At 45.0% G+C, this 24,938-nt stretch overlaps 1 protein-coding gene across 5 annotated transcripts in view; it reads left to right on the top strand.

The window, feature by feature from the left end:
• The window catches only part of CENPN (centromere protein N), a 220,082-nt gene extending 199,818 nt beyond the window's left edge, over positions 1-20,264 (top strand). For all 5 annotated transcript variants that reach the window (XM_085638918.1, XM_085638917.1, XM_085638916.1 and 2 more), the window contains one exon: positions 19,965-20,264. In XM_085638918.1, the coding sequence (XP_085495044.1) occupies positions 19,965-20,080 (116 nt within the window). In that variant the 3' untranslated portion in view covers positions 20,081-20,264. The remainder of the gene's footprint in view (positions 1-19,964) is intronic.
• The last annotated feature ends 4,674 nt before the right edge of the window (positions 20,265-24,938 follow it).

The raw sequence follows: 24,938 nt of genomic DNA on the forward strand, positions 1-24,938 counted from the left end.
GCTACGGCCTGCGGGCAACAGGAACTTATGTCTCGCAGAGTTTGAATTTTAGTGGAAGAGTTGCGTGCCTCAGAAAATACTTGTCTAACAGAGTGAGGTCTGTGACAGTGAGAATACTGCACTCTGCATTCTTTGCACCCTTGCATTCATGATCTAAGCATGTTCCGGCCTGAGATTAAAGTGTCATACAGTGAGCTTGCAAACTGATGTAATGCATGTTCCTCCACCAAGGTGTGACAACCATTCCCCCCCCCCCCCCCCCCCCCCCCCCACAACACCCAGCTGACACGGTTATTCGGTTAGGAGAGGATCAGTGACCTATCAGTGTAGGAAACCTCAAGTAAGGAGGAAAATGGAAACTTGTGGCTTCCGAGCAACACAGGAGTACATTCGTATCCAAGTAACATATTGAATGCATCTGGTCAGGGCACAAGTCCTAAAAAAGAAGTGGGGGGAATAACCTTGTTATACAGTATGCGAGTGACGTCACGGCGCGTGACATCACACATGGGATCACAGGAATTGGTATCATAGAAATTGGCATCACAAGCCACGACTTTACAGGAAGTGGCATCACAAGAAGTGACATTAGATCTAAAGTCCTTACATATATGTTTAGCAGGTCTATCATGTGTACGTTTTAGCGCATTGCGAGGATAATCGCACAGTGAGCTATGGAAGATATGTGACTTCTACACCTTGCAATTCATCAGTTATATGTAACACATCCTGTACATTAATTTACAAACGTATATAATGTATTGTACATGTAATATGCGCGTGTTGATGTGAAGCACTCGGACTCCCTGCATTGGGGTGAGTAGGGCGATACTGGAAAAAATAGTGGTACATAAATTATTTCAACGCCTCCTCAGGTGTAGTAAGCTCTATATAAATGCAATTTGCTGTGTGTAAATACTGGGAAAGACCAACACATCTGACATTGTTACAGTGCATGCATATCTCCTTAACATGGACTGAACAAAGTGAAAAGCTGTGTATGTGTGAAGTGTTAACCTTTGTTTGCCCTCCGCTTCATTTGCATCTAGGTGTGAGGCTCCTGACTGCTCCCAGCTAAGAGACTCCCAAAACGAGGCCTGGTGACCCCTCAAATTCGGCCTTCATTATAGGCCCAGCAGGAGTCTTAAAAACAAAGCCCCGTCCCCACCTGCACTTTTTGCTTGTTGCAGATGGAAAGCAGACAACGTGCAGGCGCGGCTGAAGGTGTCCCGGTGTTTGGAAATTACACCGGGACGAGTTCAGCACATTATTCAGTGGGACCCAAATCTATGGCAGGGTGGACGGCGTTCACCCTGTCAAAATAGTGGGTGGACGCCTTGAGTTCAGCACATTATTCAGTGGGACCCAAATCTATGGCAGGGTGGACGGCGTTCACCCTGTGAAAATAGTGGGTGGACGCCTTCCACCCGTGTGTACCCCCACTCGTACCCTGCTCCTGGTGTATTTCTCATGCAGTGCATAATTCAGAGGATTCTTCTTCTTGCTTTGTGCCAGGATGTAGCCTAGAGCAGGTACCTTGCCTTCTCTGGGATAACGCTTGTCCTTTTTCTATTGATGAGCCTTACAGCTAAGTGCTTGGTGTTTTTTTTTTTTTTTTGTTTTTTTTTACTGGCAATGACTGTGCCACTTTTCTATTGTCACCACCAGCATTCTGTCTCCACTCCACAACCAGCATTTAGCATCTGGGGTTGTTAATGGCATGACATTAGATGGCATTAATCTACATGGTCATTCAACTTCAGACAGTTTTAGCACGATTTTAAGATAACACATTTTCATCATTGTCAGTATTACTTACTATTATTTCTACCAGAGACTGTTAATGTAGTCTTTTCTGACTCTATCAGTTATGGACATGAAACCACCCTTGTAAGTAATTGGTTTTAGGATGGATGGGTTGCACGGTTAAGTTATACCTTTTTAGGTCGAACCTAGGCAGCGCATGCCTTCAACCATGCCCATCACTTTTGATTGGTTCCATTTCCTGCCGTGCATAAATCAGTGCTTGTGATAGGTACATCTGTTTTATTTGTCCCACCTTGTGGTGGTTTGTTCCCTCCCATAACGACTGCCCCGATTACACGTGGCCCTCCACTTATGGCAGGGTTCTTCAATATGTGGGGTGCGACACAATCTCAGGGAGGTGTGCACTCCACCCTAAAATCTCACCTTTCGGTATTAAAGACTAAGTACCATTCCAGACTGGATGTGGAGCACAACCTGAGTGATGGCAGTAGCAAATATCCATCAACAGATTGAGCGTCTCTGTGGCGAAAACAGGCACACCTGTCACATTAATGTTGGTGGTGGTATTATTATTCTATGTCGTTTAAAACAAAGCATCCTAGTAAAAGCAATTTGCGCACATTTTCTCTTGGAACATTTTGTTTTGAGCTATGTAATAAGCCTCTGTCATTTAACCACACCCACTCACACACCTGCAGTTAACTAAACACTCTTATTGTGTTGAAGATTATTTGCTGTATATGGACCGGGATATGCGGGTGGTGGTCGAATATGTGGTGTACCAGATTCCCGAAATTTGGTGGTGGGAGTGCCCGACATTTAAAAAACTTTAGCTGGTGGGGCTCAACCTACAAAAGTTTGAAGACCTCTGCCCTATACATATATCATTACATCCTCTACACCCACTCTCTCATTTATCCCATACCACTACTATGTTCCCCAAAATAACACGTTCTTGACTCTCGCCTACTCTGCCCCTCCTTGCATCATCTGACACTTCTTTTACTATACCGATCCCCCAAAACAAACCTTTCTAAACTCTTCCCTCTGACTCTTCCCCTCCAAAAACCCTTTTTACTCATCCAAAAGCCTTCTCCTACTGCTATGACCTAAAAAAAGGAATCCTTCACTCTTCTATCCCTCCAATATCCTTTTCAATCAAAATAACAGACTAACCTGTTCACTTCTCTAATTCCATATACCAATATACTAATTCACCACTAATCCTTTATGGGTTCCAGAGTAGCTTGCTACTCGCCAACATTGCGTTTCAACACCTCATCAGGGTTACAAGCGTTATATAAATGTAAACCTTTCTCCCTTTTTTACCCCTCCCCAACCCTTCTTAATCCAAATAACTAGCATATCCACCACTCATATTACTTCATATTTCACTATACTAATTTTCTACACTAATCTTTTATGGGTTCCGGAGTAGCATGCTACTCGCCACAAATGCGCTTCAACACCCCATCGGGCGGTAACAGCCGTTATATGAATGCAAACCTTTCTTTCCCTTCTATCCCTCCGCTATCCTTCTCACTCCAAATAACTGACCAATTTCCACCACTCAAATGACTTTCATATTTCACCATACTAATTCACCACTAATCCTTTATGGGTTTCCGGAGTAGCATGCTACTCGCCAAAAAAAAGCGCTTCAACACCACATCAGGGGTAAGATGCGCTATATAAATACAAACCTTTTTTCCTCTTGTATCCTTCTGCTATCCTTCCAAATCCAAATAAGTGACTAACATATCCACCACTTCAAATTTACTTTCATGTTTCACTATACTAATTCAACACTAATCCTCTATGGGTCCCTGAGTAGCACGCTACTCACCGAAAAGCGCTTTGACGCCTCGTCAGGGGTAGTAAGCGCTATACAAATGCAATTAGAATGGCGTAACATGGTGCAATTTGGGCTGATGGTAAAGCAGTCTGGCCGACTGATTTTGCACTAGTTGCAGACATTTTAGTTGATATGATGGGATGGCCACGTAGAGTGAGTTGGCGTAGTCAATGCGAGAGATGACTAAAGCCAACACAACTTGGGTCAGGGCCTCAATGGTAAAACATCTACTAATCTAACTGATCCTACGCAGCTGGAAGAAGCAGGAAAAGACCACTGTCCCAATCTGGGCTTTCACCGACAGATCACTGCTAATGGTGATGCTCAGACTTTTAGTTGAATATGCTGGTAGTGGAGGGGTTCCTAGTTCGGGTGGCCAGAAGTTGGAATTCCAGTGGTTGGCTGGCGCACCAATAAGGATCAGCTCCGTTTAATCGGGATTCAGCTTCAAATGGTTACTGTTCATCCACTCGCTTATAAATCGCATAGTGGATTGGAAGTTGGGAGCAGACGAAGCCGATTGATTGTCAGATATCAATTGGAGGTCGTCGGCATAGTTAAAGGTGCCGACCTTCCTTTCTCCAAGGGAGGCGATATGGGGCAGTAGGTACAGATTAAATAAAAGCGGCGAGAGAGAAGATCCCTGCGGTACTCCACAAGCCAGTTTCGTTTTGGGGGAGGAGATGTGAACAGCCTGAGAGGGATTGCTGAGAAAAGATGCGATCCACTTGAGCCGGGCCCCGGATCCCAGCACTGCTGACACGATCGACCAAAAGATCATGGTCAACCTTATCAAATGCTGCCAAGAGATCAAGAAGAACCAAGGACTGAGTAGTGCCCAAGTCCGCCCCCTTCCTAAGTTCATCCACAACAGTAAGAATAACGGTCTTAGTGGAGTGAGCCGGTCGGAAGCCGGATTGGTGGGGGTCGAGAAAGTGAGAGCTTTCAATAAAGGAACTGCGGCTACTAGCTGAATGAGCGTCCAGGACCTTAGCCAGGTAGGGGAGCAAAGAGATAGGACCGTAATTTGTAAGCTCTAGGGAGTCTGCCCCAGGTTTCTTAAGTATTGGAACAATTTCTGCCTCTTTAAATGCGTTTGGGATGATACCCCGCTTGACGGAGTTAATGAGTGCAGGGGGGTGGTCCGGGCAGATAAAAAGAAAAGCTTCCTGTTATGTGTGGAGGGCAACAATCGGTGGGGGAGCCGGAACTAACCTTCCTCAGAAGGCTAAAAAAGACTTCCCTGGGGATGGGTGGGAGTTGGTCTAGTAATAAGGGGTTCTTACAAATAGCTGGTGGGACCACTGAATAAGTATTTGTAGGAATGCTAGCTTTGATACTAGTGATTTTATCAATAAAATAGGTGTTGAGGGAGTCACATAGGGCTTGAGTGGTAGCAGGCTTCTCTGTCACTCTATCAGGCTTGGATAGTTCATCCACAATAGCAAAAATGTCCTTAGATTTATTAACTGAGTTTAAAATATTATTGGAAAAATAAGCAGCCTTGGTTTGAAGGATAGTATTTTTGTATTTTAACTGTACCACACATGCCTCTTTTTTGTCTGGAGAGTAATTACGTCTCCAGCTACGTTCGGGTTGACGCAGGGCAAGTCTCTTAAGTTTAAGTCGTCAGAGAACCAACGTTGGGCTTCATGAGGTCTCGATGTTTTGAGTTTTTTTATGGGAGCAAAGCTATCGCTTGCAGATTCGAGCCAAGATGTGATACTTCCTGCTTGGTTGTTAATAGACTGCTGCTCAGCCGGAGCAGTTGAGACTAGCATGTTACAGAAATCTCCCAAATTGGCATGTCTCCTATTGCTAGCCATGCCACCTACCTTCGGGAGGGATTTAGTTGAGTGAACATTGGAGAGGATAAATGTTATAAAGTGATGATCTGACCAAGTGCATTGGGTGATCCATAAATTAGAGACCCTCAGATTAGATGTCCAGACTTGGTCAAGAGTGGATAGGGGAGAGGATGTGGTCCGTCGGCTTAAATTGCCGACTTTGGTGCAGGAAACCAGGGTTCGAGCCTCGAGGCTGCTTCCACATCCTGTGATTCGGGGCAAATCACTTAATCTCCCTGTGCCTGAATGTGTAATGTAAATACGGTGCTCATGTAAAGCGCTCCAATAACTTCGGGTCGAGTCTGCGCTATATAAATATGCAAAAAAAAAAAAGTGTGGCCCTGGCCGTGTGTTGCCACACTCAAATGCTGGGTACAATTTAGCCCAGAAAGTAGTTCTGTCAATTGAGCAGAACTGACACCTTCCATAATGTCATTGGCCAAATAATTAAAATCTCCAACCGATCTAGTGTTGGTAAGCGGCCGTACTCATCGCGCTCTGCAGTGGTGGAACACAAAATCTATCAAAAGGATGGCCCTTCATAGACGCAGTTCCACAGACCATGCTAACAGCGGATGCGTCACTCACTGGCTAAGGGGCTCATCTTCAGCACCACACAGTGCTAGGCCTGTGGTGTCAACAGCAAAAATCTCTCCACATAAACCATCTAGAGCTGCTAGCAATCTTTCTTATTCTCAAAGCATTTCAGACTCACCTGGTCGGCAATGCTGCCCTAGTTTGTACCGACAACATGACAGATATTTATTACATCTAAAAACAGAGGGGGACACACTCTATTCAACTGTAACACATGGCCCAAAAGATTTGGAGGTGGGCCATTCACCACAAAATGTATCTCCTAGCAGAACACCTCCCAGGAGAGCAATCAGATTGCCGATCTCCTCAGCAGACAGAGACAGCAAATACACTAATGGGAACTTCACCCTCAAGTTCTCCTCCCATACTTTCAAAGTTAGGGAATTCCTCAAATAGATCTTTTTGCCACATTCGAAAACGCAAAATGCCCAAACTTTGCCTCCAGATACACACACCTGCTCTCCAAAGGCAATGCACTATGGATGAACTGGTCAGGGATATTTGCCTACGCTTTTCCGCCTCTCCCACTCATTCCATTAGTGGTTTGGAAATTGAGGCAAACATCCCTCACACTGATCCTAGTAGCTCCCACATGGAGCTATCACTAGTTCCACATCAAAAGCTGCACCTCACATCCAATCTCCTCACATAGAGCCATGGAGAAATCAGACACCCAGATCCCAAACAACTGAACCTCGCTATCTGGCTCCTGAAGTCATAGAGTTTGGTTATCTAAATCTCCCACCAGACTGTATAAACATCATCAGAGAGGCCAGTAGACCTACTACAAGAGCCTATTATGAAGCCAAATGGAAACGTTTTGTTTTCTATTGCAAGAACATCAAATCCATCCCCTTGATGCTTCAATACAAATTGTCATTTGTTACCTGTTACACTTGCAGCAGTCAGGATCAGCTTACACTTCTATCCGACTCCATCTCACTGCAATTGCTGCGTATCTACAAAACAGGCAACATTTATCGCTTTTTGTCAGAGTGCCAGTAATCAAAGCTTTTATGGAAGGACTCAAAAGAGTTATACCACCAAGACTTCCACCTGCTCCAGTGTGGAATCTTAAGGTTGTCCTCACAAAATTAATGGGCCCACCTTTTGAACCCATGCATAAATGTGAGCCACAGTTTCTTTCCTGGAAAACTGCTTTCCTCATTGCAATCACTTCACTGAGAAGAGTGGGTAAACTACACTCCCTCACTATAGAAGAACCCTTTTTTCAACTTCACAGAGATAAAGTGGTTCTTCGTACTAAATCCAAATTTCTACTTAAGGTAGTATCTGCCTTTCACATCAGCCAGTTGAATTACTGGTATTCTTTCCTCAACCTGATTTTGTGGCAGAACGAGCTCTACACACCTTAGATGTCAGAAGAGCCCTTTTATATTACATTGAATGAACAAAATCATTTCGTAGGACTAAACAACTTTTTGTTGCTTTTGCACCGCCACACAAGGGCAATCCCGTATCTAAGTCGGGTATTGCCAGATGGATTGTTCAATGTATTCAAACTTCTTAGTGCAAAAGCAAAGACAATGTTAACAATACCCCGTAGCGCGCATTCCACTTGCAAAATAGTGGCTACTGTTGCTTTCTTAGGAAACATCCCCATAGTTGACATTTGTAAATCTGCAACATGGTCTACACCGCACACATTCACCAAACACCACTGTGTAGATGTGTTAGCGAGACAACAAGCTAAGGTGTGCCAGGCAGTACTTAGAACACTATTTTAGATAACTCCAACAGCTACAGGTTAGCCACCGCTTTGGGAGAATACTGCTGTATAATCTATGCAAAGCATGTGATCTACAGCTCACATGCATCAAAAGGATAATGTTACTTACCCAGTGAGCATCTGTTCTTGCCATGTAGAGTTGTAGATTCACATGCGCTGACCCGCCTCTGCAGGAGCCTGTACCTGTTGCTGTTCTCTCTTACTATATAGACATACGCATGGACATCTCTATTCTTTACTTATTAACTCCATTCTCACCGTGTGCGGGAAAAAAATCTAACAATGGTGTTGATACCCATGCGCATTGTCACCGAAAGGAGGAGTCACCTACCTCGTGACTGGAAAGACTTCTTCGAAGAAAAACTTGCAAACATCCGGACCCAACACTAGATGGCAGTAGTATGCAAAGCAGGTGAATCTACAGCTCTACATGCCAAGAACAGATGCTTACTGGGTGAGTAATATTATCTTTATCTGAAATTATCAAGGCTTGATGAATATTCTTTTCTTTAGGTTTGTTTACAGAGAACTTTTGTCACATTCTCAAAGGTTTTCGTGTTGCACTTTAAAACTTTTAGTTTTCCTGGCGTCACTGCTAAGAGTAACATTTCTGCAGCTTTTGGTCTTTGATAGAATCACACTTTTCAGTCCTACCACTCTCAGGCTGGCAATGCCCACTACAATTAAAAAAAAAAAAATCTGCAATGTTATTTTACGTAGTCAAACCACCTACCTATTTTAGCCTAATAAGATGATGTGGTTTTGAACTCCACTCCCTCTAGCAGGCACCATGCTTTGGTTTTATTGCAAGTTTTGTGTGAAAGAATCCTGGGCAGACCGCTGCTCTATTTTTTAGAGATTTTATACTGAACTAAGCATTTTAATGAAAATATGATTTCTGATCAGAATTGGCTGCTAGAAGTCTCAACTTTTGAATATTCCTAAAGCGTCACACCGGATCCAGAAACTTTTCAGCGTTATCTTTGTGCGCCGGTAGGGGACACCTTGCGGCTCTGCACTGACTCGTTTCGCTCTGGTAATTACGTGCAGGACTTATATAGTGCCACACCTGCTCTGTGACGTCAGTTCCTTTCTTCCCACTCCGCCAGACTCTGATCTGGAGCTCCCTCATCTCTCATTCTCTTGAATTTATCTCAATTTTTCTATAACATTCTGCAGTATGCAAGTGTGAGAATTTGGCCTGGTAAATTCTCTCCACTTATTAAAGTGGGCACACTGTACAAGTCCAAACAACCCTTATAGTGATTTAAGAGGTCAAAGATAACCTTAGAAAGCTTTCCAAGTGATAGCTGTGGGGAGCAGCCTTCAGGCTTAGTCTTGAAGGAATGTTAAACAGCTTGTTTTACCAGAATGCGATTTTATTGTATTGGTTAAATGAAAGGAGAACCACACAGTAATTATAAAAATATGTATTTATTATTATAACACACTCTAAATACTTTACAGTATCTGCTACACGCAGATGAACACGAAGCACCCAATACTATAGCACAGGAACAATCGTAAATAGCACTAATACAAAGTGGGCTCCATGGGGAGACCAAACCATATACTAAAATAGTGGTATAAGAACCACAACTCGAGTCAAGACAGTGTCACTCCAAAGGGACTGTCTTCAGTAGTCCTTGATGCCCCACAGGTCCTGTACGGAGCCTGTATGGTGCTCAGGCGATGCTTTAGACTGAGAGGGAGACTAAGTCGGGCACAATCGAAGTCCAGCGAATTCCAGAGTGTCCACAGTCACTGGTTTCTGGTTCAGAATCTTGTCCACGTTGAATCAAGGGTCCTACAGCCAGGTAAGCCCTTTTGTACCCATGGGAGAGGGTTGGACAGATTCAGGAGACCCTCCCAGGGGAGGGTCTGGACAGGGGGGAGGTTACTCCCATGTCCTTTATCTAGTTTCGTGCCGGAGCAGGAGGCAACGGCTTCCAGGACTGGTTTGAATTGGACTATGCACAGGGACACCAAGTATGCCCCTCACGCTGACTTTTGGTCGCTGGCAAACGCACAGACCCAGGCCTAATACACTAAATCTTGTCTGGAAAGTGATCACACCTCCCTGTGACAGGATGCTTATTATTCTGCCTTCCCCCTGCTCAAGCTTGGCTCAGCAGCAGGAGGGCAGAAATGTGTCTCTGGTCGGCAGCAACCCTTTTGGGCTGCCAGGGACTCGAAGGCTGGTACCGGTAACACCAGGGACCTCACAAAGCTTGTTTCTGAGGGCTGAAATCCTACCACCCACATCGGTTACCAGTGTGGGGGTTTGATTCCACAATGTTTGATACCAAACACGATAGGGTTACTTTTAGCCATTATACAGGCTGGTCATTATTCGGTCGCATAATGCCACTCTATATGTCTTAAATGGCTGATGCACTGAAAGAATGGACTCTGTAGGCTTCAGGGGTGTCTTGCTCATGCGGGGGCACCCTCTCACTTAGAACCAAGCACCCTGCCTTCAGGATTAATAAGGCCTGCTGTAAAATTTAATTAAATATTTTAAGTGCAGTGACCCTTGGATATAGGAAGCCTATATCTATTGTAAGAGGTGCCTGCACCATCTTACACAGGCTGCTATGGCAGGCCTGTAGTTCCCTTTTGCATGACCTCTCATGGGTGGCATAATACATGCTTCAGCCCATGGGAGGCTTCTGGGGTACCTATGCCCTGGGTACATGGGTAGCATATACTAGGGACTGACAATGGTACCCCAGTATCCAGTCTGGAATGTACCGGAGTACATGGCATAACAATTTAGGGAGAAAGCAGATAGAGTGGGGTCCTGATTAGCAGGATCCCAATCGGACTAGTTGAAAACAATATCACATGAAGCAAAAAGTGGGGGTTAACCATAGGAAGCCAATCCTACTTTCATGCAGCAAGGGATGCCATCCCCTAAAATGACAGGTTTTAAGCTAAGTAGAGACTGTTACTAAAAAATGTCTGTGACCAATCCCCTTCAGGTTTCCCTGGGGTTGAGCCATGAATAATGAACCCGAAAGTCCTCAAGGAGCATAAGGCAAAACACTACGTCGCCAAGCATATGAAGACTCCACAATGGGACTGTTCCAAGTCCTGCTCCTTGTCCAAACTTTGCTCATAATCTCTGAGCCATCGAAGTTGATCCAGAGGTCTGTGTTCGTCACTCTCCAAGTCCTTGTGTAAGTGTTAAAAACACTAATAAGATAGGTTAGCGAAATGTGCTGTTCCCCAGTAAGCCTATCGCTCAGGTAGCCACAAGCATCAGTTCCGAGACAAATATTGCACCTGGCCCAACAGTGCGTTACCCCACCTACTTCACCTGCCAATCCAGCTCTTGGAGGAAAAAGGCCTCACAATTTAGTCCTGAGCACCTCAGTCTCAATTAATTTGAGACCTTCAGTGTCATAAAATGTACATTTTGAGTTTCAGATCTGATGGACATCTAGCCGCAGATTCCTTAACTTAGAATATCCCCAGGCGTCAGACTGGATCCGGTAAAAACTTTGCAGCAGCACCTCTGCATGCCGGGGGACGGTGCCACACGACCCCGCCCTGATGTCGTCCACGTATGTGTCATCAGCGAGGTCATATAAGTCTCTCCTGGTGTGCTGACGTCAGTTTCCTTCTTTTCCGCTTGCAACCCGGATCCAGAGTGAGCGGTTCCTCTGGCATGTATTCAGGCCTTGTCGACGCTTCGCGTCGGGGAACAGTGTGCAATGCCTTCAGGCTTTAAAACGTGTAGTTTCTGTTCGCGACAGATGTCTGCAACGGACCTGCATCTTATTTGTATGTGGTGTCTGGGCGAGCACCATGACTCCAAGGACTGAGAGGTGTGCCAACACCTGAAGCCCAAGTCTCGGCGTGAGCGCCGTACGAAGCTTCTCTCGGCGCGGTTGTCCAGGTCGGAGTCGTCTCACTCCCCGGCTTCTTTAACGGCAGGTCCCTCCCGCCGTCGTTCGGGGTCCGGGGCCGCCGTTCGCCACTTGGTAAGTTGAGGCACTTGTCGCCAAGGTCTTCGACCTCCCCTTCTTCTTCTGTTGTCAGGAGCTCGATCCTGTTTGTCTTTTTGTACACCCTGATGTACAAGGGTTTGTGTTGCAGACTGCTTTCCCCTCCCTGTCTCCTCTAATGCTTCCTCCTTCTCGGGAGTCTAGATGGCTAGAGTCATGGGGCAGGAATGTCTTTGCCTCCACTAGTGCGGCCCTACGCTCCTTGAATACAATGTGTGTTTTAGCACGGGCTACTTCTGCCCTGTGGAACTCTGCAGAGTCTTTGCTTTTGGCCACCTCTGAAGATGCTCGGGTTGATCTCCATTGCCTCCTCCGGGATGGCCGCAACCTTGCCGAATTCACAATCCACTCAGCCTTAGTTACTGCGGATTCTTTGGGACGTGCTATGGCATGCTCTGTTGCCTTAAGGCGTCACGCTTGGTTGCGCGATGGTGTCTTCCCCGAAAATATCCGGGAGCAACTGGTTTACTTACCCTTTGATGGGGTTTTGCTGTTTGTCGGCGGTTTACCGGTTCCTTGCGGGCTTTCGTCCTCCCACTTAGGTCTTTTTAGGCCTTTCTTCCATGGTGGTACTTTTTCATTTTGCATCCTTTAGCTGCGCTTTATGTTTACATGGGCAGTGAGCCTTACGTCTTCTTTTTCTGTGGTCAAGGGTGATTACCCTTTTATTGGCATCCCTTGGATGCGTTTTGCTTTGAGCTGCCTGTTGGCCTGCTGTGGCAGTGTTCCACAGATTGCTGTGTCTGGTCCTCTGACTGTGGTATTGAGCTGGTGGCTCAGCTCAGTAATGTCATACGGCTCGGACCTCATGTTCACGGGGTCATTTTGTTACTGCGCTCTTGGCTTATTGCCCTAAAAGGTGTTCCCCGTTGTATGGGGTAGGCATACTCCATGTGGGGTACTTGTATGCTATTGTATAGCTTTGCTTATCTCACCTGGGCCTGGAGGTCCTGTGGGCTCCATGCGTCGCTTGGTGGTCCGTTGTATGGTGTTCTATGTTGTTTCCCTGGTGCCATCTTCTTACGCCATGGTCATCCTGCCTGTTGCTTGTTCCACCTCCTTGGAAGGTTTCTTGATCTCCTCTTCAAAAACGGCTCCTACCGGCCCTTAATATACTTGGTATGCTCCGGTATGGACATGTTCATGCTCCTGGCTTGTTCTGTCTCTACATATTTATATGTTTATACATTTATGTATACGTGCCGGTTGGTATTCCTTTTCCTATGTCACCACCTCTTTTCGGGGCTGCGATGTGTGGGGGAGCTTTTTTGAGTTGATGCAAGTTGCCCATAGGTTCCTCCTTGCGTCCGCTTACTGGCGTCATTTCCCGATTTGAAAAATGCTCTCTTTTTGGTGTTCGACACTGTATGTGTCTTTTCTGGAGTGTTTGGTCTTGGATTCTGAGGCTCTTTCCAGTTGTTAACGCTACGCCTGCAGGACAGCTCTTCTGATGGCAGTGGTCCTTGACTACTGCCTGCAAGTCTATATTGTGGGTTGTTTCTCACTTTGGCTTCATACTGCCCGGTCGCCACTCTTAAGCTTTTTGTGTAAGCCACTTTAAGGTCTCTGTGGCAGTTTGCCTGCTGCGTGTTTCTACCTGCTTCAGCGGGTTTAAAATGTATGCTATTTGCCCCTATTTCCCCCTTTTCGGATTGAGTGTGCACTTGGCGCGTTTCTTGTCCCGCCGGCTTTTCCAATCAGATTGCTCAGGTTCTAGCTCTTGCCTTTGGGCTTTTGGCACCGGCTCCATCAGCCTTCCTTCTATGGGCTAGTCTGTTAGGCTCTGGTTGCATCTCTTCAGGTTCTTTTTGAACTTGGGTCGGTGTCCTGATCATGCGCCACTAAGCGGAGAGTGGTCCTTCTCGCTCTCTCTCTCTCTCTCTCTCTTTCTCTCTCTTTTTCTCTCTCTCTCTCTCTCTCGCTCTCTCTCTCTCGCTCTCTCTCTCTCTCTCTCTCTCTCTCTCGCTCTCTCTCTCTCTCTCTCTCTCTCTCTCTCTCTCTCTCTCTCTCTCTCTCTCTCTCTTTTTCTCTCTCTCTCTCTCTCTTTTTTCTCTTTCTCTTTTTTCATGGCTCAGGCCGTTCTACCTGCCCCTTTTTAATACAGGTATGGTGTAGTGCCATTCTGGCATTTTTAGGATATCTACCATCCCGTTATTTCTGCTCTTCTGAGCTGCTTGGGTTGCTGTCGGGCTGTTCCGCCACAGCCTCCCCCGTTTATCCTTCACTCTGTTGCCGGATTGGATGCTTGGCGCTGTCTGTTGATCTGTCGCAGACCCATCCCTGCTTTGGGGTATGGCTGTGGTATCTATTCTAAGTTAAGGAATCTGCGGCTTGATGTCTCTTCTCTATCAGATGTATGAGTTACTTACCTTCGGTAACGATGACGTTGTCTAGCCGCAGATTCCTTAGCGCCTACCCAGCCTCCCCGTTCTGGCATTGGCATTGTTTTTTTCTCTCATGGGTGATCACATTGTTGCGTCCCTTTGAGATTAGCCATAATACTACTGACTCCCTCTCAGGGGTTTCTGTCACAATAATACTGTTGCCTCCCTCTCAAGGGTTTCTTATCTGTAAAATGAAGTATTTTCGATTGTCCTTCACCAGGAGATTCCTCTTCATTTTCTTCCCCTGCTGTTGTTCCGCCTTCTCTGTTGGCTTGGGTCTGGTCTCCTCTACGGTAGTTTTCTTTGGGGCTCTGTTCACCTCTGTTTCAGATCTCTGTTACTACAGGGGCAGTGTATGAGAAAGTGGCATCTTTCTTGCATGGTATGCCCCACTTTTTGCTGAATTTCTGATGTACTTTGACTGAGTGTGCCCTGGGCTCCTGCCAACCAGGTGCCCAGGGCCTGTGTTCCTTCCCTAAAACTGCATTGAAGCCTAAACCCAATTGGCATCTCTGGCCACATGTCAGCCCCTGGTAAATGGTGCCATAGGTACCCAGGGCACTGTGACCAGAGAAGGCCCCTAAGGGCTGCAGCACTTATTGTGCCACCCTTAGAGGCCCTGTACCCAGACACACACACACTGCCTTTGCAAGCTGAGTGTCTTGGTGCAGAACAAAACAGTCGACATGGCACACATCCCTGTGTGCCATGCCCACAAACACACTGCCCTGGCATACCTCAGTCACCCCTCTAGCTGTGTTCACTATGCCAGTGGTGAGGGTACAGGTGCATGAGCACTGTACCCCTACAGTACCCAGGCCCTGGGCACTGTAAGTGTAGTGCTGCCATTAAGAGTATATGGTGCTGGGAGGTTGTCAACACTAACTCCACAGCACCATGATGGCAACACTGAACACTGAGAAGTTTGGTACCAAACTTCTCAGCACATTAAACCCACACTGATGCCAGTGTGGGATTTAATGCAAGATGCACGACAAAGGGCAACTTAGAGTTGCCCCCTGAACCTAACCCACAATCCACGTCCTGCCTGAGAGGCTGCCTAGGCTGCCACCCAGCATACATGTTGCTGGACCCCTGGGTAGAAAGTCCATCCGCTCTCCTGGTCCTGCAACAATGCACATCCTGAGCGAGGTGCTAGGTCTCCTCCCCCAGGATGGGCAGGGGAAGCTTCAAAGGCATGCCGCCTTTGTGAGCCTCCTCAGACCACTTGCTGTACTCAGCAACTGGTCCCCACCGGTTCTAGCCCCCACTCTGGCGGGAAGACTGGCAGGAAAGCCCAAGTGAGGAAAGGGGTTGTGCCTGCCTCTGCCAACCCCACCCCTCAGGTGGGGGAGGCGAGGTGAAGCACAACTCCGGGCTCTCGCCATCTTGAAGATGGGAAGCCCTACCCAATCAGGACTAGGCTACTGCCCCCCTCCCACAGGAGAGTGGCAGGATAGGGGGTGTACCCACCCCAGGGAAGGGACCCATTGGTCTCTGCTCTTTACCTACCTGTAATGCCCCTAAATTTAGTATTTAGGGGCACCCTGAACCATCCTTCCTCAGATCCCGAAGCCGAAACAAGCAAGAAGAACAAGAAGAAAGAAGACTTGCCGTGCAGCTGCTAACAGGAGGAAGACACCAACTGACTTGGCCCCAGCTCTGCAGGCCTGTCGACCCTTGAACATGCTCCTGCTAAACCCCGGTGTCTCTAGTGGTCAGCAACCTTGAAAACACCGGAGGACCTGACTGCGTTGTGACTCTAAAAGACTGGGACTCCCACGAGCTGTGGTTCTGCTCAAAGCAAGTAACAAACCCCTGGTTCCAGCCAGGAACCGCGATTCCTGCACACTCTGCACCCGCCAAGCCTGGCCTGTGCCGGAGTGGACAAAGACCACGAGGCCGTCACCCCCGGCGACTGTGACCCAGAATCCAGCACCCAAGGACCCTCCTCGACGCTCCTGACGATGCCTGCAGTCTCAGAACCAGGGACCCCTCCAACCGCGACCAGCAGAGGGTAAGATTTCCCCACGCCAAAAGCCACCCCTGCACCCTGTGGCCCCCTGTGCCCAACTCCTGGGTGCCTACCTAACCTACAGCTTCCCAACTTACCTCTCGAAGTGGTGGTCGCACCTGAAGAATCTCCGTCCCCGAGCTTGCAGCCTTTGTTCATCTGGTAGCTTCTCCATTGAAATCCATTGAGCGCCCGATGGCTCAAAATCACCCTGCACCCAGCCGCCGAGTGCCCCTGGAAGTGCAACATCTATCCTAAACTACTTCCCCACTTGCCCTGTGTGAGTGACCAGGAGCCCAGCTCCCACAGCCACGTAGCCTGCCTGCTAGCAGCCACCAACCAAAGGCCCCCTGCCTGCCATAGGCTAACATTGGGCCTAACTCTCTCTCTCTGCACCCGGCTGCCCCTGTGTCGCTGAGGGTGTAACAACTGTACCTACCTGACCCTGGGAGACCCCTGAGTCTATGCCCAGAACCTTAACTCTGCCTGTCGAGTACTTACCTGAAAGCCGATAACTCACTTTTCCTCCATAGGGTAACATTGACTGGTTTCACTTGGAAATTCTTTCAAGAGTCGTGTTTTGAAACTTTAAAATATTGACTAAAAATCAACCGATCAACGAAAACAAAATTCTTCACCGGTTTTCAGGAGAGATCCCAGTGCTGGATCTTGGTGCCCAGCACTGACCCTGAAAAGTAATTACAACTGTACTTACCGATAACTTGATTTTCCTCCATAGGATAACATTGCCTGGTTTTTGCCAGAAATTCTTGTGTGTCGATTTCTGAAACATACAAATATTCCTTAAAAATCGCCTGTGTAACAAAAACGATTTATTTCAGTTGTTTACAGGAAATGCACCAGGGCATAATCTAGGATCCAGCCCTGAGTAAGAAAACCATACGCAAAGTAACTGAAATTGCATTTACTTAAAAACTCCCATTGAGCTCAATGTTATAATTTTTTGAATTGTGTTGCCTAATTGCAACAACTGTAACTATTGCATTTAAACGTCTATTGCTTATTGAGAGTATACAACTGCAGCATTTTATTCGGAGAAAGTATTTTGATACCGATTGTTGGTTCTAAAATAAAACTACTATATATTTTTATATACTAACCAATTGGCCTAGAGTTCAGTTCTTGAGTGTGTGAGACCATTTGCTGACTGAGTGTGTACAACCAATGCTTTACACTGTCATCTGATACTGCCTTACAGCTCGACCAAGCTACCACTTTAGAGTGTAAGGTTATATCTAACTTTAACCTCTGCCAAACCTATGGACACCCTGTACCTATTTGGGGACAGTATATACAGAGCTACTTTCTTACACAGTGCCAGACTTTTCATTCCTGCGGGGAACTGTTCTCTCTGTGCTCCGTTCTTGCTGGACTGCACAGTTCTACATGGTACTGACAGTCTATTTTAGTCTGCTGAGATGTTCTTCCTTTCTTACACTATGGAAGCGTCTTTGCTTAGCTTGCAAGGTTCTTTCTCACAGCTTTTTCACCTATATGTAGATAGTGTCTAATTCTGTCTTTTACAATGGTGTCTGCACCATCCTCCTTATTTATTCACGGATTTTCATCCATCGCACACTGTTCCCATAATTTCACCATTTTTTTATTGGTGGTTCCGCGTTGTCGCGGAAAAGTTTCTCCGAAGAAAACTAACGTCAGCGTGCCGGGAGGGACTTATATGACCTCGCTGACATCATGTATGTGGACGACGTCAGGGTGGGGTCGTGTGGCGCTGTCCCCCGGCGCGCAGAGGTGCTGCTGCAAAGTTTTTTCCGGATCAAGTCTGATGCCTGGGGATATTCTAAGTTAAGGAATCTGCGGCTAGACAACGCCTCTACCAGATACATCATTACCGAAGGTAAGTAACTCGTACTTTAGATGCAAGACCCCCTATCATGCGTTTTTGCTCTTTTAACTTTAAAGTGTGCGGCTTGGCAATTACTACAAATGACTAATGGAGAAACCATAATTAGGAGAATACTTCCGTACCATGAGGTACCACTCTTCTATCTGTTTAGAAAACTTGGAAAAGAGGCGAGCTGACTAATAATAGGCTAATTGCCCTAAATGATATAAAGGGCACATTTTTATCCCTGCTTTCTTAAATGAAGGATCTAGAGGATTGGGTTTCTGGAAGGTTTTTTGAGACCACCAAAAGTTACTGGTACCAAATCAAGCCTAATGACTCTTGTAGTAGTCATCGAAGCCTTGATCCAAAATAAGTCTTAAATCAAGTCCTGTTTTGTGGGCCTAAAATCTGCATTTGATTAGGTCTCACTGAAGGCTTTGTTGACCAAATTAAGCCAATGAGGAATACCCCCAACAGTACTCTGTGCCATCTAGTTTTTATTGCACACCTGGGTGAAAGTATAGCCAGGAGATGGGCCAACAAATATAAAAAGGATCCTCACACGTGATGCTCTCAAACAAGGTTGCATGCTCGCACCAATATTTAATCTATTCACGGCAAATTTCAATGCCTATTTGAATGATCTAAATTCTGATGCTACCCAGCTAGCATTGTCGCCTCTATTCAGCCTTCAATATGAGGATGTATAGTCCTGCTTAGCAAGACTAATAAGCCTACAACACCTGATAACTTATGCGACATACACCGTAAGGAATGGGTTGGAATTAAATACCATGAAAACAAAAGGCATGGCATTTGGCAGTCACCAGAGGAGAACAATCTTCACTTTGTATTCAGATGAAAAACTGGATATAACCAAGACGTATACCTACTTGGGAGTCATCTTTGATTGCGGACTTCAGTGTGCCCGGCATTTGCAAACAGTTAAACAAAAATCAAATTCATTGTTTAACTGCATTTGAATGATTGGTATCCAATCCGAGAGGTCAAACACTGACTCCCATACTTAAGACAATCGAGGCCCAACTTATGTCCTCACTCATTTATGGCACAGAAATAATGGGTGGGTGAGAAAGTAAATTTTTAGATACAATCCAGACCATTTCATTCCCCTTTTCAATGCGTAGGCACATTGCTGTTTTGTGTGGTTTCCAAAAATTGTTTTCTTATGCTGCCCTTTATGGTCAAAGACTTAATTAGCTAATCTATAAATGTTTTAATCTTTACCTGGTTTTAAAGTAATAGTTTGATGTAATTGTAATGGTTTTTATTAACCATATACAGTAAAAAATTAATATCTCAGTTGACTTTACAATGTGTGTGGTATAGTTTAAGTATTGAGAATTTTATATAGCCTTGAGAAAGATGTTGTGAAGCATTTTGGCTGAAACACCTGTTTGTATCCGTATTTGATCTCATTAACAAAGCATATTTTAATGGAATATTGTACTTCAATGTTGCTAAAAAGAAAAGAAGTGCATACATTCAGTACGGTACATCAGAAATATTATTTATTATGCCTATGCATTATATGATGCTTTTTTTCTATATTGGTAAAACTATTTGAATTATATTACAAACCTAATTATTCCAGATTCTGTAGATACATTCTTAGGGCCTGTGTAGCCTTTACCTCAACTTATTTTGTTTATATAGTAGTATGTAAGAAATGGTCTACCACCTTTTGGTTGTGCTTTTTTTCCATCTCAATAGCATATTTAGTTTTGCTTGTGTTGCTTTGAATGTCTACTCTACTGCTGCTTGTGATTAGAACTAGTCTACTAACATTCACTTGTTATGAAATATTTTATCCGAAACCAACTGTGTTTTTTGTCACCCTGTCTAGGTATTGCAGAAGCCCCACTTTCACAGTTATTAACATGCATACCCAGCAAGGCCAGAAACCATTTTAAAATTGGAGAAAAAAGAATTGTACCTTCCATGGCAATACCTGGCTCTTGACGTGCTTCATTTTATGGTCATTTTCGACTGAGGACTTTGTACAGCTAAAATGATAAACCAACACTGGTGGTTAAACAGACATTGAGTGTGATCGCTTCACAGCTGCTTCTTATCCTACATGCTACGCTCAGTTTTTGCACCAGAGAAATAAAAGCTATATGTGTATTGCTTTTTTAAATGCAAAGTTGTTCTGTGTTTCCTTTGTTTCTTCTGTTTTTATGTTTTTTATGGAGTTTCAGGATATGATCAAGCTGGGCAATAAATATGATTTAGCCCTTTTTTGATTTTTAGTTTTTGAAGTACAGTTATCAATCAAAAATAAATGATTCATTTGGACAAGAGCTGGAATAGCCCTTCATTGTTTGAAGTGCTCATATATCAGTGAATGGATAGCAGGCTTAACCAAGAAATCAACTGAATGGGAGTCACTCCATTAATGGGCTGAAATTACACAATTTGCTGTTAAGGGGTTTTTCTCAGGAATTTGGGCGGGACAAAAAAAGTTCTCAAAATACAATGGTAGGTTCACATGGCATAGGAAGGGGTTTTGATTAGTTAATGATTGGAAATCTGTGTTGAGAATGGTTAGATGTGTTTGGAAAAAGGACTCATTCCCTGAATTCTTAAGACAACAGTGACGAGGATCGCTATAGCTCGGTGTATGGTGAGTCTGACTGAGGCAATTGTTAATAAGAATTAAGGAAGCCGTGAGGTTCGAGACTTATTTTGATTAGTTGAAATGTTGATTTGAATATTGAAAAATGGAAATAGTTATAATTGCATTGCGTATTTAAGATGATTAGGCTCAGGATAATCATGGGTTTGGAAGGAAAACCTTGCAGGTGTGGAGCGGTGGCAAACTGTTTTCTTTCTAGGTTAGGGGATTGTTTGGTTAAGTTAATGTGGATTCGAAAACACCATAGGAAAGAAAAGTTGCAGAGGATGAAAAAATAGTCACTAGAAAGAATGGCATGAGGATTGAGTTACTTTGGAGTTGAAGAGACTTGAAGTGTTGTAAGGCATTTTGAAACTCAGAAATGAGAAAAGTGATGGCAGGATTTACATGCTGCAGAAGGAAGGATAACGCATATGGACTGATGTTTAGAGGAACTGGAACGCAAAGAATATACTGAAGGGCTTGGCGAAGAACTGACTGCACTCCTGCAGGTTCTAGAGGTACAGAATGTATAGCCAAAGGCATAAGGAAGCACATATTACTGATAGGTGAATCGAAGGTAGGGTAACATTTGTCATACATGAAGCCAATACATTTTAATCCAAGATTATTAAAGTTACCACTGCTAAGTCATCCACAATACATCTCAAAATCTGGGTTAGCAACAGGCAGAAATTAGTTACTGAACTGAGAGGTTCCAATCCCTTACATAATGGGGAGTGAAGTCTTGGAGTTTTAATACACATCTGAAGCAGCACTGTGATCCAATGATCTGCAAGTTTTAAATAATACAATAGTTTACTTAAAACTTGTAAGTATGAATGAGAAGCCTAAGTTAATTGGACAACATTGGGTACATGTTCATGTTGTCACAGTCACATCTCTGGTAAAAGGTACATCAGTGGTTGTGTGCGTTTGTAGGGGCTGAATAGAAATTTAAAAGCCCCTCATTACCAATATGAACATTCCCATTTATCTAGCTAAAGAAGAAAGTGCATCATCTATTTACAGATGGTGATCCTAACAGATTTCATAATAAACAGTATATCAGCCTCATAATTTTCAGTCCTTTTCCTTGGGGCTGTGCATTTTTGCTGTAGACTATATTAATACAGTTCAGAGATTAATTGGTTTTCATTACACACTTCTATTAGTTGGTAAAATTGTTGTATTTCTTGTCAAGATTAAAGATGTGTATTCAAGCAGATTCATTATGTGCATATACATAACAATCCTTTACCCGTTCAGTTGAGAAGGTGCCCTACTAAATCGCTTCCTTGCTCAAGAATTGAGTGATGCTCTTCAAACTGGACGTGCTCTGAACCGAAATAGATAAACCTTCAATAATGTTAGTTGTTTCTATCGTCTGATAATCATACTCCCTTACAACATAGAACAGTTTTTAGTCAAATATTTTGTTTATTGCCTTGTGTTAAGGCTGGTTACATCGAGAATTGCAACTTATATCAATCTAATTTGTAAACCATGATTTTAAAATAAAATACATTGAAAGAAAGTGAGCTTCAAAAGGTCTGGTGTATGTAAAGTAGACACAAGCATCTCAGCTCCTTGTTAACACACAGGCTGTTTCCAAATTCTTTAAAGCAGCTATGGCTAAAGATAGTCAGTAGAACGTGCTCAAAATACAACTTCCTAGTATTGTAGGTTCTCCCCAACCAGTTGAAATTAGGTATACACGAGAGACCTTGCAACTGTCTCCAACTGTTAATTTCTGGCCACTCATAGTATGTTTCGAGTATTTGTATTTGGTGAAGGTACGTGTAAAATGATAGAGCCTTGCAGTGCCTTGCCAACCATCTGAATGTTTTTCTTCTTGCATCATGGCTGTCTTCCAATCCTTATGACTTCCTCATCCCAGTCCTTGCATCATTAGGTGAAACTACTTCTCGGAGGTAGGCAGCCGTCTGCCCACTTAAAAGAAAAAGTCTAACCCACTTGTATGTTGCAGTAAATGATCACACCTACTCATCTCTTCTCTTTGTCCTATAGGAGACACTCATCCTTGTACTTCTTGTTTCTGTATGGTACATGTTCTTGTTTTGATTGTGGCCTGGGTTCTGATGACACTGTACTCTCTTGTGTACATCTTTGCCTCACTGCTGGGCTTATTCAAGATATTATGATGGTTTGAGTCTCAGGCATATCATTACCTGGATACATGTAGGGATTGTGGCTGCTGTCCTTCCTGTTGGTCATGGATGTGATTTGCCCTTCATGCTGTGAAGGGGCTAGGTGCGGCCCTTGCTTGTGTGATCAGTGGTGGTGCTGAGCTCGCTCCTTTTGCCAGCATTATGGACTTCTGTAGATAGTAGTGTATAAACCCCCCTTCTTCAAGGTGAGTGGGGACCCCTGTTCTGTTTGTTCCATGCTGTGGGTCTGGTACCGGGTCTCTTCACTGAACAACTGGACTGTTAACCTGCCCGCTCCTAAAATCCTGTGGTGCGAGATAGCAGATACCCCCACAATAGTCTATTTCTAGGGTGGAAGCTGGCCATGATTTTACCCTGTGATTAATGCTTGGCTTGGGGGCAAAATGCACCTTGCCCCCAATTTTTGGCTGCTCAGATTTTCTGGCCTTTTTCTCTCCTTTCCCCATTTGGTCATGGGGTTGAATGTTTGACATGTGGCTGTCCTTTGTGCGCTGCCTGGCTTGGCCTTGCCAGCTCTGAACATTGTTGAATGGCCTGATGCTCTTGATTAGCTCCCTGGCCCAACCTTCTAGTTTTTTTTTTTTTGATTTTGTTTTGGGCCAGCCGACCTCTAAATTCAAGGGATGCTGCTACTTGTGTGCCTGGGACTGCTCAAAGCTTACTCTGCCAATTCCTCACAAATGTACAATCGTAGATACACATTTGCATATTTGCTTTTGCCAGTCTAGTGATTTATGCTTGTTTTCTACAGGTCACATATCTTTGAGGTCATCTTCTGTAGGTATAACAAGAAGGTGATTATATCAATATATTTAAAGTTATTACCAGTCACAGTTACAAAGTAGAATCAAACAGCTCTTTAACATTTTAACCTGGATAGCCCGCCAGGGTAGAATTAACAAGGAGCTTTTTTATTTCAACACTGATGAAATGTTCATCTCTGGTGTGGCCCAAAACAGGCATGCTTGTGATCAGATATATGTACTAGAAACTTCTAGCCACAGGTTCCTTACCTTAGAATTATCCCCAGGCATCTTACTGGATCTGGAAATTTTTCATGAGTAGTACCCCTGCATGCCGAAAGGTGGTGTCGTTCGGCTCTGTGTGGCATCGTTGACGTCATATGTGCTTGAAATGACATTTGTGTTATCTATATAGGTGCCACCCAGTCACGCTGGCAGTGCTTCTTTTCTTTCAGCGCAGTTATACGAAGTGCTACCCAGTAGTTTTTTTTTAACGTTTTTTAATGTTTTGTCAAAGTCTTTTGAGGTCTTACCTCCTGATGTGTGGGGATGTCTTCCAAGGAGGCTGGTTTCAACCCTTGCAGCACTGGTCATCGACAGTTGAGGGTCCCACACCTTGTTTGCCTGTTACGAGTGCTGTTCCATGCAGCTGAAGGTTTTGAGGGAGCATTCCCTCAAGCTCCTGGTGGCTCGACTATCGAGGTCCGGGTCGAGAGGAAGGGAGCGGTTGCGGAGCTGGAGGTCGTGGAGCCATTTGGGTAAGTCCCACAAAAAGAAGAGCAAGAACTCAAAGTGGTCTTTGCCATCGCCTTGTATGTTGGCTGCAGAGACAAGACAGTGCTGCCACACGGAAGCCTAGCTCCGCAGTTGAGCCAGCACCTGGGCCAACTCCGCACTTTCCCAAGATTTTGGGAGCCAGAGTACCCTTCCCCCAGCTACAAGAGTTTTATGATGCCATGCACCTTTGTGGCCCGTTCCTGCCGGCGCTTCCTCAGTCCCTGCAGGTTCGGGAAGGGGCCCTACTGGATTAACACAGATAGCCTCTGCGCAAGCTGGGCCCTGAGGATCCACAGATGGATTGGACCTGGTGCAGGTGGCACCTTCTCCTGGTGCCAGTCCCAAGGCTGATGCTCCTGGCACCACCGCCAGACTCCGCCTCATCTCCAACTCCGACACGGAGCCAGAGGGGTGTCATCCGAAGCCCACTCCTGCGCAGACTGGTGCCATGCTGCCCAGGCCAGAACCCTATTCCTATGGGTTTGGACTCT

Source organism: Triturus cristatus, chromosome 12, assembly GCF_964204655.1.
Source record: "Triturus cristatus chromosome 12, aTriCri1.1, whole genome shotgun sequence".
Taxonomy (NCBI): Eukaryota; Metazoa; Chordata; class Amphibia; order Caudata; family Salamandridae; genus Triturus; species Triturus cristatus.